The sequence below is a fragment of the Theropithecus gelada genome, chromosome 14, assembly GCF_003255815.1.
Source record: "Theropithecus gelada isolate Dixy chromosome 14, Tgel_1.0, whole genome shotgun sequence".
Taxonomy (NCBI): Eukaryota; Metazoa; Chordata; class Mammalia; order Primates; family Cercopithecidae; genus Theropithecus; species Theropithecus gelada.
In genome coordinates, this window is record NC_037682.1 from 1732793 (window position 1) to 1746061 (window position 13269).

Here is a 13269-nt window from a genome sequence, read left to right on the forward strand (position 1 = left end):
GCACACAGGACACCAGCAGGGTTCAATGGGTCCTGGGCAGATGAGTGGCTGCTGAGCACAACCTGAGGCCAGGCCCTGCGGAGCCAGAGGCAGGCACGGGTCAGTCCCACTTTCAGCACCACTCCTGGACTCCATCAGCCGGCGCTGCCTGCTGTTAAAAAAGCACCAACCCAGAGGGAGCTGCAGTGACAGGGAAGGGTCCTGCTGTCCCTGCCCGCAGTCCTCTCTGCCCCACCCTGTGGGGCCGGAAACCGGACTCAGTAAACCTCACCTCCCATGCACCCTTCCCTCTCTGTTGGGAACCACTGGGCCCATGCTGAGTTCCCGTTCGCTGAGTCAGAGAATGGCACTTGGGAAGCCCTATAGGGTCTGTCTTGCTGAGCAGCCAAGGAACCCACCCAGGGCTGATGAGACCAGTCAGTGCAGAGAGACGTCCGGTGAAAGGGCGTGCAGTGCCTCCGCAGAGAAGCCTCACCAAACACGAGAAAGGACAAAAGCCCACAAACAGCGGCTTCTTAAAACACTGTGGACACAACCGCACAGGAGCAGCTTATCTGCTCACAGCCTGTTTTACACGATTTCTGCCTTTCTGTTTTGCTAGGACCAGGCTGCTGCTAGGTAAGTCCCAGGCAGTGCGGCTCGGTGGGTTCTGGGGTGTGCTCCCCATACCTCCCAGCACAGTCCAGGCCAGCACTGAGTACGGACAACCCCACAGACCGGCAACTAGGGCTCAGGAGCTCCTCCTAAACGAGGGGCTGCCTGAGTAGCCTCTCCCTAGAGGCATCTCCCGGGCCACACTGAAGCCCTGTCACAGTGATACTGGACCGCACCAAGCTGAAAGCTTGGGTGAAGCCATAGAACATGCCGGGCCATGGCCTGCACAGGCCGACACTCACCTGAGTGGGCGCCACGAAAGCTCAGCAATGGAAGCGCAGGCCATCCAGTGTTGGCTCTGCCTCCGTGGCCCTCGGTGGCACCTGGAGACAGCACCCGCCCCACCTGCACAACCCCATGGCCCACAGTGGCGCCGGGCCGTATGCCCTGGGAGGAAAACTAAACGGCAGGAAGAGGAAGGTAGCACGGGACGAGGGCCGAGCCCTGCCCAGAAGTTAGGGGGAGAGAGAAAAAGCCTGGGTCTCTGGGGTGGCCAGCCAGGGCCTCCTGGAGCCCTCCTCCGTCTAGAGGCGGGTTGTCCTACCCACTCCCACCCCCAGATCCAGGTGGCTCTGGGACTCCCTGACCAACAGAAAGTGGCTGAAAGGGTGTATTGTCTTCCAGCCATTTCCACGATGGCTCTCCTGGGATGAAGGCCTTCCTGGCAGAGGCAAAGAGAGGCCACGGTGGGGAGCCCTAGAGCCCAAAGTGTGGCCTGGGACCATGAGGTTAGCACTGTCTTTACAATAACACAAAGGTGCCACGTGCCAAAGCCTTGTGGACGCCACCTGGCCTGTAAAATTACAGCAGGATAAACACAGAACCTGACAGAATCCAGCTCTTGAGATCCGCAAAAAGTAAAGTCACTCTGTCTGACGCTAGAAGATAACGGGTTTTTTAAAAAAATTTTTAAATGATACTTATGTTAAGATATGCTAGGTTTTTAATTCTTTCTAAATGAATTAAAGTTTTACATTCTCAATTTTAATTTCTAAAAACATGAACATTGGCCGGACGCGGTGGCTCAAGCCTGTAATCCCAGCACTTTGGGAGGCCGAGGCGGGTGGATCACGAGGTCAGGAGATCGAGACCATCCTGGCTAACATGGTGAAACCCCGTCTCTACTAAAAATACAAAAAACTAGCCGGGCGTGGTGGCGGGCGCCTGTAGTCTCAGCTACTTGGGAGGCTGAGGCGGGAGAATGGCGTGAACCCGGGAGGCGGAGCTTGCAGTGAGCCGAGATCACGCCACTGCACTCCAGCCTGGGAGCACAGCGAGACTCCGTCTCAAAAAAAAAAAAAAAAAGATGAACATTAATAGCTCAACTCATGTAAACTCAATGAGGACTTTGTTTTCATTTTAGAGGCAGGGTCTCACTCTATCACTGAGACTGGAGTGCAGTGGTATGGAGCTCACTGCAGCCTCAACCTCTTGGGTTCAAGCAATCCTCCCGCCTCAGCCTCCCAAACGACTGGGACTAGAGGCACACACCGCCGCATCTGGCTAATTTTTACTTTTTTGTACAGATGGGGTCTCCCTATGTTGCTCAGGCTGGGCTTGAACTCCTAGTCTCAAGTGATCCTCCCACCTTGGCCTCCCAAAGTGCTGGGATTACAGGCACAAGCCACCATGCCCAGCCTCAACAAGGACTTTAAGGGGTCCGGACAGCAAGAAGTCAAAAAAACTCTGCTCTAGGGTGAGGACATTAAAACTCTGCCTGGAGAGATCCATGGGGGGGACTGTGGCGCCCCAGCAGACAGCCACAGCAGCAAGGCCCCTAAGGGCTGCCAGCCAGTCACCACTGGTGGCAGTGCAGGAATAACCTGTGGGGCCAAAGCCCCACCCACCAGCTCACAGATGCGGGAAAGGTGATGAGTCCTCATTCTAGGCCCAGAAGTTCCAGGGTTGATTACTCAGAAAGAGGTAAGCAAGACCCACCCACAGCCAAGCCAGGGGCTGCTGAGCCACGCCCAAGATCAGAGACTTGTGCGTTTGGTGCAGCGCCTGACACCTGACCGTGGTGGCTGACCATGCGGCCTGCCTGCCAGTCGTGGGCGTGGGATGCACACCACACCCTGGCCGCACTGCCTGTGCCAGGGGCAGAAGCGGGGACCATGAAGTCGTGTGTTCTGCTGAGAGCATCAACCACAGCAGAGCCGCTCAGGAGGGCACACGGTGCTGCAGGCCTAGCATGTCACACGCAGAGCCGAGGCCGCCCGCTGGGAAGCCCACCGCCGGCAGGGAGCGCAGCCTACGCACCGAATGATGCCTCACGGTAATACTCCCCACAGAACCCTGCAAGGGTTCATCTTATTCTATATTGTTATCTTTAACATTAAAAACTTGGCTACCAGTGACACTGATTATTTCTTTTAACCCACAACATCCACAAGATGGCTGCCAAATTGAGAGCAATGTGACCTGCCACCGAAGCCTCCTGAGCGCACTCTGAGGTCTCCTCGCTGTTCCTCCCGTCCTCAGACGGTCCCCCGTGCCCAAATGAGCTCAAGGGCTTTGCTGGCACAGCTCTTCAGCTCGGAGGCGATGCAGGTGATACACAGCCAGGCTCACTGGTTCTGCTCACAGAGGCTTCCCTCCCTGCCCCTTCATCTATTCAACTGATACAGGAGCTGAGTCACATGCACTCCTGCTGGCTAAATTTGACACAGCCCATTCATCAAAATATCATTAAAGACGACAATCGACTGAAAAATATTAAATAAATAAAAACCCACACGTCCGTGGAACCATGAGCGGGAGGAGGCAAAGGCAGCCCTTCTAAGACAAGGCACCAGGGAGCCAGGGCTCCCTCCACAGGCCTGCATGGCGAGTACCCTCCCTCACCTCCGCAGGTCTCAGCTCAACGGCACCTTCTCAAAGAGGCCTTCTAGAGCCCCTACTCAAACAGCTCTCCAGGCACCCCATCCCACACCTCCTTGCCTCCGTCCCCCTCCAGGCACCCCATCCCACACCTCCTTACTCCCGTCCCCTTCGGCTCTCCCGCACCCTTCCTCCAGGCACCCCATCCTACACCTCCTTACTCCCGTCCCCTTCGGCCCTTCCGCACACCCCCTCCAGGCACCCCATCCCACACCTCCTTACCTCCGTCCCCCTCGGCTCTCCCGCACACCCCCTCCAGGCACCCCATCCCACACCTCCTTACTTCCGTCCCCCTCGGCTCTCCCGCACCCCCCCTCCAGGCACCCCATCCCACACCTCCTTACTTCCGTCCCCCTCGGCTCTCCCGCACCCCCCCTCCAGGCACCCCATCCCACACCTCCTTACTTCCGTCCCCCTCGGCTCTCCCGCACACCCCCTCCAGGCACCCCATCCCACACCTCCTTACTTCCGTCCCCCTCGGCTCTCCCGCACACCCCCTCCAGGCACCCCATCCCACACCTCCTTACTTCCGTCCCCCTCGGCTCTCCCGCACACCCCCTCCAGGCACCCCATCCCACACCTCCTTACTTCCGTCCCCCTCGGCTCTCCCGCACACCCCCTCCAGGCACCCCATCCCACACCTCCTTACTTCCGTCCCCCTCGGCTCTCCCGCACACCCCCTCCAGGCACCCCATCCCACACCTCCTTACTTCCGTCCCCCTCGGCTCTCCCGCACACCCCCTCCAGGCACCCCATCCCACACCTCCTTACCCCCGTCCCCCTCGGCTCTCCCGCACACCCCCTCCAGGCACCCCATCCCACACCTCCTTACCTCCGTCCCCCTCGGCTCTCCCGCACACCCCCTCCAGGCACCCCATCCCACACCTCCTTACTTCCGTCCCCCTCGGCTCTCCCGCACACCTCCTCCAGGCACCCCATCCCACACCTCCTTACCTCCGTCCCCCTCGGCTCTCCCGCACCCTTCCTCCAGGCACCCCATCCCACACCTCCTTACCTCCATCCCCCTCGGCTCTCCCGCACACCTCCTCCAGGCACCCCATCCCACACCTCCTTACTCCCGTCCCCTTCGGCTCTCCCGCACACTCCCTCCAGGCACCCCATCCCACACCTCCTTACTTCCATCCCCCTCGGCTCTCCCGCACACCTCCTCCAGGCACCCCATCCCACACCTCTTTACTTCCATCCCCCTCGGCTCTCCTGTGCACCCCCTCCAGGCACCCCATCCCACACCTCCTTACTCCCGTCCCCCTCGGCAGTGGGGAAGCTGCCCAGGGGTGGCCCGTTGCCTCTGTTTATGCGTGTCCTGAGCACTCAGAGCAGGCGGCACGCATGCAGGTCTCCAACAGGAACCTGACTCAACCCAGATTCTCAGGCCCACACTCTTGTGTTTCATGACACCGCTGCTATGACAAATGGTCCTGTCACATGTGGCACAAAGAACAGGGCACGCAGCAGAAGGGCAGACATGCTGGGAGGAGGAACCCAAAGCAGCCTCCCATGTAGAGGGCCGGCCGCAGACTATGGGGAGAGGCCAGGGCTGTGCATGACAAACTCAACACAGACAAGCCATGCTCACACCAGCAGCTTTCAACCCACGCCCAAGCTAATTTTATGCTCCCTGGGCTCACGCCCAGGCCTGGCCCCAGGCTCAGGCATCCGGCTCCTCAGGGCCACCTGGCACCATCAGGCCTTTCCATGGGCTGAGGACAAATCCCAGCAAAGCAGGAGTTAGGAGCTTCCACAGACGGTGCAAGCCAAACCCCGAGACAACAGCCCCACGTGGGCTCCTGAGACTATGCTGCTGTGGGGATAGGGTCTGCCAACCCACAGCCTGCACAGCCACCATGTCTGGAGGGGAAGAGGCGCTGCTGAAAGGGTGCTTGGAAGAAAAGTCTCCCAACCCTGCAAAGGTCACAGGCAAAAGGGAAACAGCATGGTGCCTCTGTGCTTTCCAATCCTCCAGCTCGCCTGCTTTCTGCAGGGAAAAGCTGAATACCTTTGTGGGAGCTCTCTGCCTCCCTGCCTGCCACAGCAAAATGCTCGATGACACAGACCAAAATCACCACCAGACAGGGCAAAAAACAGGAGCTGTGGCACTTAGCTCCCTCACGTTAGCCCCGGGACATCCGCAAACAACTGCAGGGATGAATAAACAGACATTCCAGCCCAGGGAGCTTCAAAGAGAAGGGAGCCAGGGACAGCAATGCGAGTGTGGCCACAGTCCACGGGCCAAGCAATGCCACAGATCACACGTGGCCTGGAAGACCTGCCCACCATCTCCTTCTTTTCCCTTTAACCTTCCACATTTTATGTTTGTACCAATTGTTTCTACTTCCGCTGAACACCAATGGGTGTGCCCCAGCCAGGAGAAATCCTGTGCAGAGAAAAAACAAACACGGTGAAGGCAAAGAATGGGAGGCCCTTCTGGCCAAGACAGACGGGAACAGCACACGCCCTTCCCTTCCAGACAGGTCTAGCACTGGCAGGAGGCTGCACACACACAAATCACCAACGGAGAAACAAAGGCCACGGCCCTGCGGCTCCCAACCAGCACTCAGTGGCCCTAACAAAAGTTGCAGTGGGCCCTGATGTTTCTAACCCACACCACTGTGTGGACAAAGGAAACACTGGGGTGACAGTGGCACGGCACGGGGCTCCTCCCTCACAGTGGCCTCAACGCCCCTCTTACCATACCGGATGACCACAGCAGAGACCACGGCTGCCTCTGGAGGGGGGTCTGCTGGTGCACCACACCTCTGTTCGATCTGACAGCCGCACTTGGCAGGCAGACCCCTAGTGTGGCTGGCTTTCCCAGGGCTGGGGGAGGCCTTCACGAGTCAGGACACAAGGGTGGCACCTGGTGGTGGCAACACCAAAGCAAAGACCCGAGGCGGGGGCTGCACCGTCTCAGATACACTCACGATGAGAAACGCAGTCCTGCTGTTTACCAGCCCCCGAACCACGGACGCCGCCTGCAGCTCCCCTGGGGGGCTCACCCCCAGCTTCAAGGACACGTGTGCAAGGGTTCCTAGGGGGTTTATGGGGAGGCTCCTTCTAAAAAGGGCTCCATGTATCCACGACCGTTGCTTTTTTAACTCTGTCGCCCAGGCTGGAGTGCAGTGGCGCGATCTCTGCTCACTGCAATCTCCACGTCCCAGGTTCAAGTAATTTTCCTGCCTCAGCCTTCCGAGCAGCTGGGATTACAGGCACGTGCCACCACGCCCGGCTAATTTTTTGTATTTTTAGTAGAGACGGGGTTTCGCTGTGTTAGCCAGCATGGTCTCAATCTCCTGACCTCGTGATCTGCCCGCCCCGGCCTCCTAAAGCGCTGGGACTACAGGCGTGAGCCACCGTGCCTGGCTGACCACTGCTCTTTTTAAGGGGAATTTGGAAACAGGAGGGGGTGATGGAGAACTTTTTTTTTTGAAAAAGAGGACTCTGAATGCACCACCACCCTAGGTAAACACTTCTGAAACCCAGGCCTAAGAGCTCCCTGGTGGAGCCCTGATGGAAAGAGGCTATTCCTGAAACCAGACCTTCCAGGGCTGCCTGCTGGAGATACAGACGCCCTGGGCCACGGCTTCTCTGCTCATGCCTCTGCATGTGCTGCTGCCTCTTCCTGGGCCACCTCCTTCCTCCTTTCCTCTTGGAAAAGCCCTTCATACCTGCTCTAACCGAGCCCCCTGCTTTCGGCTGCACTCACCCACTCAATTCTCCTGCTGCCTGTGGCCCTTCTCTACCAGCCTAAGAGCTCTAGGAAAGCGGGAATGGCTGTGTCTCCATCTCTGGACCTTCAACCCATCACAGAGCCTGGTACACCGCAGCCCACGAACTCAGGAACCTGGGGCCCCCGGCTGAGGAAGAGGCCCAGCTCACTGTCCTAAAAGTCATGGTCACAAACCGTGGATCAGTGGTGGAAGGAGAGTGGCAGGTGCACATCTCCACAGGACGGAATCGCACTTGGTGATGAAGAGCACGGAGCTGCAGGCACGTGCAACGCCACGGATGGACGTTCGCAACACTGCACCGCGTGGGCCAGGCACACAGCCCATGTACTGGGATTCCATTCACATGAGTCAGTTCATCCACACAGATGGCGGGAGACTGGTGGCCGCCTCGGGGCTGAAGGTGGGGATGGGGAGCAGTGCCAGTGGACATGAGGCTTCTCTGGGGCACGACGGCAAAGTTCTCAAATTAAACTGTGGTGATGGTTACTCGGCCCTGTAATTTTACTAAAAATTATTTAATTGCAAACTTAAGTTAACTTTATGGTATGTAAATTATACCTCAATGAGGCTGCTAAAAGAACTCTAGAGATTCAAGCAAGTTCGGCCTGGGTGTCCTCATAATCAGAATCAATTGTCAACCCACCACTAACATCCTCCCATGCGGCAAAGAAAAGAAAGAAGAAAAACAAAGTTGTCAATACTCCATTCACATTCCTGCAGAGACACACACTCACGAGATTTTATCTGTCAGAGAGGAGGACACCTGAAGGCAGCTGGGAGAGCCAAGTTAGTAAGCACAAGCTAGCGGCCCCAAAGAGGCCCTCCCCACTCACCTGCAGCCTGTCTTCAATCAGAGCTGAGTTAGTAAGCACAGGCCAGCGGCCTCGGAGAGGCCCTCTCCACTCACCTGCAGTCTGTATACAATCACCAGCACTGTGGTGCCACAGCCCCAGCCCGCTAACCCACAGCTCACCTGCTGCTTGGAGGGTAACCAGGACACTGATGTCAACGCATCATGCAGCCTCAGAAGGAGCAAGAAGAGCCCCAAGGAAGCGTGCTGGAGACGTGTGCCCCCTGCCCTGGCTGTGGCCAGCTGGTGAAGCTGCCTACAGGAGAGGGGCCTTTCCTTGCAGACTCCACCACACCGGGCCCTATGCAGGGCCCGCGGGAGGGCAGTTACATTCCCATCAGTCGGGAGGGGAGGAAGTGTGCTTCCTCTCATGTATTCCCGGATGCACAGCTGCTCCTGGGCTGTGCGTTCAGTTGGGTAACACTGACTGCGCACACACCTTTTCACAAATGCCTGTTGTCAGTTAAAGACAAGACAAAAGTTTCTCCTACACTCCAAACACTGTGTGGTAGAGTTCCTCCCTCCCCTAGCCTCCACGGAAACCACCGCAGCTCAAGCTTCTCTCCACCTGCCTACAACTCAGTGGCGAGGGATGACGTCCTGTCACTGGCTGCCCAGAATGGAACAGAGCTTGTCTACAAAAAGTGGAAACTTTTTTCAAGTTACGAATTACTCTTCATAAAAGGAAGAAAGAGAGAGGAAAAAAAAGTTTACCTTTACAGCTACTTCACCAGCAAACTCAAAGCAATGCCAAGCAAAGGAAACCTACGAGAAACAGATGGTGGAGAGCCATGCCTGCAAACCTCCAGAAAAGCCCCAGCCACGCTCATCACCACCAGTCCTGACGTGTTGGGCTCTGTTCCGGTTTCCCGAGCAGGTTTCCCTGCAGGCACCCCCCTCCTCAGGAGCGCTGATGATAAGGCTGCGAGAATGCTCAGCGGGCCAGGCTCTTAGCTCTTCTCCCAGCGACAAGGAAGACGTGGCTTTTCACTTGCACATCTACAGAACACTCTTCCGGTTCTAACGATGATCAGAAGACTACACAGCAGGCAAAGGCACTGTTTGCTGCTACCGTCGAGTCCACACTTTGTCATCTGAGATGAACTAATTCAAAGAAATCCTTTCTTTAAAAAAAAACTTAAGACATTAGAGACCTGTATTCCAAACTAACTACTTGACTGACAATGAATGCTTTGAATTAATTAAAAATATCAAGAAATAGTCAAAAATAACGCATTTCCCCAATCCCAGACTGACACCTAGTTGAAGGATTAATGGCCAACGAAAGCCCTGGCAATGACCACACAAAAGCTGCTCAGACAGAAGCAAGCTCCTTCACTCACTGCTGAGCCCTCTCCAGTGGGAGAGCCCGATTCAGCGAGCGAATAAGAGAGACCTGTGGGTCTCTGCAGCTCGCTCACTCTTCAGCTTTTACAATTTATTTTTATAGTAGATGCTCAATAAACATGTGAAATGAGCAGAGAGACAGAGTAGCCCCTGGGCCCTCTCTGCTCTGCATCCTTAGATACCAGCTTAAAAACAGGCTCTGGAAGAAAAGCAGTACTTGACCACTAAACTGTACCACCTAAAACAGGAAGCACAGCCAGGCGCGGTGGCTCACGCCCATCCTAGCACTTTGGGAGGCCAAGGCAGGCGGATCACCTGAGGTCAGGAGTTCGAGACTAGCCTGGCCAACATGGTGAAACCCCATCTATGCTAAAATACAAAAAAATTAGCCGGGCGTGGTGGCAGGTGCCTGTAATCCCAGCAACTCGGGAGGCTGAGACGGGAGAATCGCTTGAACTCAGGAAACGGTGGTTGCAGTAAGCCAGCCGAGATTGTGCCACTGCACTCCAGTCTGGGGAGCTGAGCGAGAGTCCGTCTTAAAAAAAAAAAAAAAAAAAAAAAAAAAAAAAAAAAGGAGCACGTATTTAAGGAATTGTTAAAGAATTCATGATTCAGAATGTCCAACAGATTTAAAACCACGTATGCAAAGATAACTGCACTCCACCCTAATCCCACTTTTAAATCTCACTGCACTCTTGGAACTGCCCACTTTTACAGCCAGGCAGTGGCAGACACCCCTTCCCTGGCCAGGGCCCTCTAAGGCAGCAGCTCCAAGGTCCTCGCCGGCCTTCCCCTGGCACCCAGACCCAGCCTGGGGCCATGAGGTGAGTGCACCACCATCCTTCCCTGGAGGACTACTTGGTTTCCAAAGTCTTAACAAGGGTCACAAGAATCTATCTGTCCCCCAGGCTGGGCGTGGTGGCTCATGCCTGTAATCCCCACACTTTAAGAGGCCAGGGCAGGTGGATCGCTTGAGGTCAGGAGTTTGAGACCAGCCTGGCCAACACAGCAAAACCCCGTCTCTACTAAAAACACAAAAATCAGTTGGGCTGGTGGTGCACGCCTGTAATACCAGCTACTTGGGAGGCTGAGGCAGGAGAATCACTTGAACCCAGGAGGCGGAGGTTGTGGTGAGCCGAGAACGTGCCACTGCACTCTGGCCTGGGCGACAGAGTGAGCCTCCATCTCAAAAAAATAAAATAAAAAAAAAGAATCAGTACCCTGAAAGCCTAGTAGTGGTTAATTTCCGAATATTCACAATGATGACAGCAAAATCCACAAAGCAAAGACCTCAGTGAGTTTAAAAAGACCGACTGCTGGTCAGCTTCCAGGTACAAAGTACCTGCTACTTATGAATGTACACAGGCAATAATCACACATTCACAAAACGCAGTCAGCTGCCTCCTCAGGAACCCGGCTGACTGGGCTGGTTCCGCTGACACGAATCCCTGTAGGTTCAACTCACCCGCTCAAGAGTCTACTCCCCACTCGGAGGCCTGGGTGCTTCCAACGCAGTCCCTCCCAGTAAATGCAGAAAGCAAGCAAGCGCCTATGATTCGGAATCAAGCACACACAGCTGTGTGGCCTCGATTCTCAGTGTCCGTGGGTTTCAGAGGCCTTGCACGAAACACCTCTCCACACTAACAGTAGCCAACATTTACCACATGCCAAGCGCTGTGCTAAGCCTTTACCTGGGTCTCTCCCTCCACAACCAAGCACTGCAAGTCGTACGGTGTCCGCTTTACGGGTGATTTTTTAAAAGCAGGTGATTTAAAGAAAGAGGTGAAGTGACCACTTACACAGCTAATAAGCAGCAGGGCTGGAACAGCAGTGCTGCCTCTTCAAGAAGTCATGAGCTGGTGGGGCTCAGTGGCTCACACCTGTAATCCCAGCACTTTGGGAGGCTGAGGCGGGGGGATCACGAGGTCAGGAGTTCAAGACCAACATGGCCAAGATGGTGAAACCCCGTCTCTACTAAAAATACAAAAATGAGGCAGGCATGGTGGCGGGAGCCTGTAATCCCAGCTACTCGGGAGGCTGAAGCAGGGAACTGCTGGAACCCAGGAGGCGGAGATCGCGCCACTGCACTCCAGCCTGGGCGACAGAGTGAGACTCTGCCTTTTAAAAAAAAAAAAAAAAAAGCCATGAGCCCTCCCACCCCATGGCTGGTCCCCTGAGCCACCAGCACAGCTGCCCTGACCCCAGCACTCTGGCTCCAGGCTGATCCCCGCTGCACCGGGCATTTCTGCGTTCTCTTGATTCATCCCATGCTGCTTGTCTTCCCTGGTCTCCCTGTCACTAGAGTCCACGCAATGAGATGCCAAGAACGGTTCTAATTCCTCTCCTTGGTTATCCTGACAACACACCCCGCACCGACCCCGCGCCCCCACGCCGCCCTTCGACTCCCAAGGGCCTGAGAGACACTGAAGCGAAACGCCCATCAAGCCTTTCACCTCACTTTCCGAACTTCGGTGTCTACACAAGCCCTTCCACCGGCCAAAACCACGAGCAACGGCTCCCCACTCCCACCCCAAGCCCCTGGAACGAGGACGCGGACTCTGGGCAGGCACCAGAGGGGAAGCTACAGGGACAGGCAGAGATGCGCAAGGACCACGCTGTCGGGTGAAAATGCCTGTCCTTACTGTCCTTACAAAGCAAAAAAGTTGTTTTTTTTTTTTTTAAAAACCACTTTACCCAGAATAACTGCTGCGGGCAACGCGGCGACGCTTTAGCTGCTGCACCGCTCCTCCGGTTTCCAGCAAGCTAAACACAGAAGCGGATGGGAGGGGAAGGCGGCCGCGGCTCCCCAGCTAGGAGCGAGCAGTTTCTCCGGCTTCCTTCCTACTCCACCCTCCTGCCCCGGCCGCCCGTGGACCGCAGCAACATCTGCGCCTCGCCGGGACCCTCCGCGGGTCCGCAGCCCGCAACAGCCAGTCCCGCTCCCCTCCCCGGCCACGGCCCCGCGGGGACCTCAGGAAACTGGGGGTCTTTCACTTCTTTTTCCTTTTTCCTAAGGAACTTGTCTCTACCGGTGTTCAAGTTACTTGGTCCAGAAGCGAGCCCCGCGCAAGGAGCGGAGCGGGCAGCCCAACCTGCGAGGCCCCGGCCCACCGACAGCCGGGCGCGCGGGGCGGCCGGGCCAGGCCTCTGCCAGGACCAGAACCGGGCTGTCCCCGAGACGCCCGCCCCGGCCCGGCCCGCCCAGGACAGGCGCGTCCGCTCCGCCCGCTCCGCCCGGGCCCGATGCCCTTGAGCGGCGGTGCCCGCACCGAGCCCCGCAACCCACCTGCGCCCCGGCCGCCCCGCCTGGCGCCCGCCCGAGCCCGGCCCGGCCGCAGACTCACCCCATGAGCCAGTCCATGGCTGCGCGGGGCGGTCGCGCCCGCCGCCCGACGCGATCGGCCTCAGCCCCGGCGTCCGGAAGTAAACACTCGCCCGCCCGCTCGCTCCCACACGCGCCGCCCGCCGCCGCCGGAAGTGACGCGCCCGCGCGCTGCCTGCTGGGATGCGTAGTCCCGGCCTCGCACGCTGCGCTTCCTGCCCCGAGTGTGTTTCTGGCTCCATGGGCAGTCCCCGCGCACCTGGACTGTCTCCCCACGCCCCGGCTGTGCTCTCCCCTTGGGCTCTCTCCGCGCTGCCCCCCACGCCCTGGACGGTTACCTCCCGCCTCTGGCGCTCCCCTTGCTACAGGACTGTCCCTCGCACCCTGGCTGTCCCCTTCCTCCCCGGCCGTCCCCCTGCGCCTCCGGCTGTCCTCTCCCTCCTTTGGCCCGCTCCTCGCTCCCTGCG

The 13269-nt window shown here is 57.3% G+C and overlaps 1 protein-coding gene across 1 annotated transcript in view; it reads right to left on the minus strand.

Annotated features, from left to right (window-relative positions):
- Window positions 1-12938, minus strand: part of MOB2 (MOB kinase activator 2) — a 71610-nt gene extending 58672 nt beyond the window's left edge. The window contains exon 1 of the mRNA XM_025355873.1: window positions 12825-12938. Coding sequence (XP_025211658.1) covers window positions 12825-12841 — 17 coding nt within the window. The 5' untranslated portion in view covers window positions 12842-12938. The remainder of the gene's footprint in view (window positions 1-12824) is intronic.
- Between the last annotated feature and the right edge of the window lie 331 nt (window positions 12939-13269).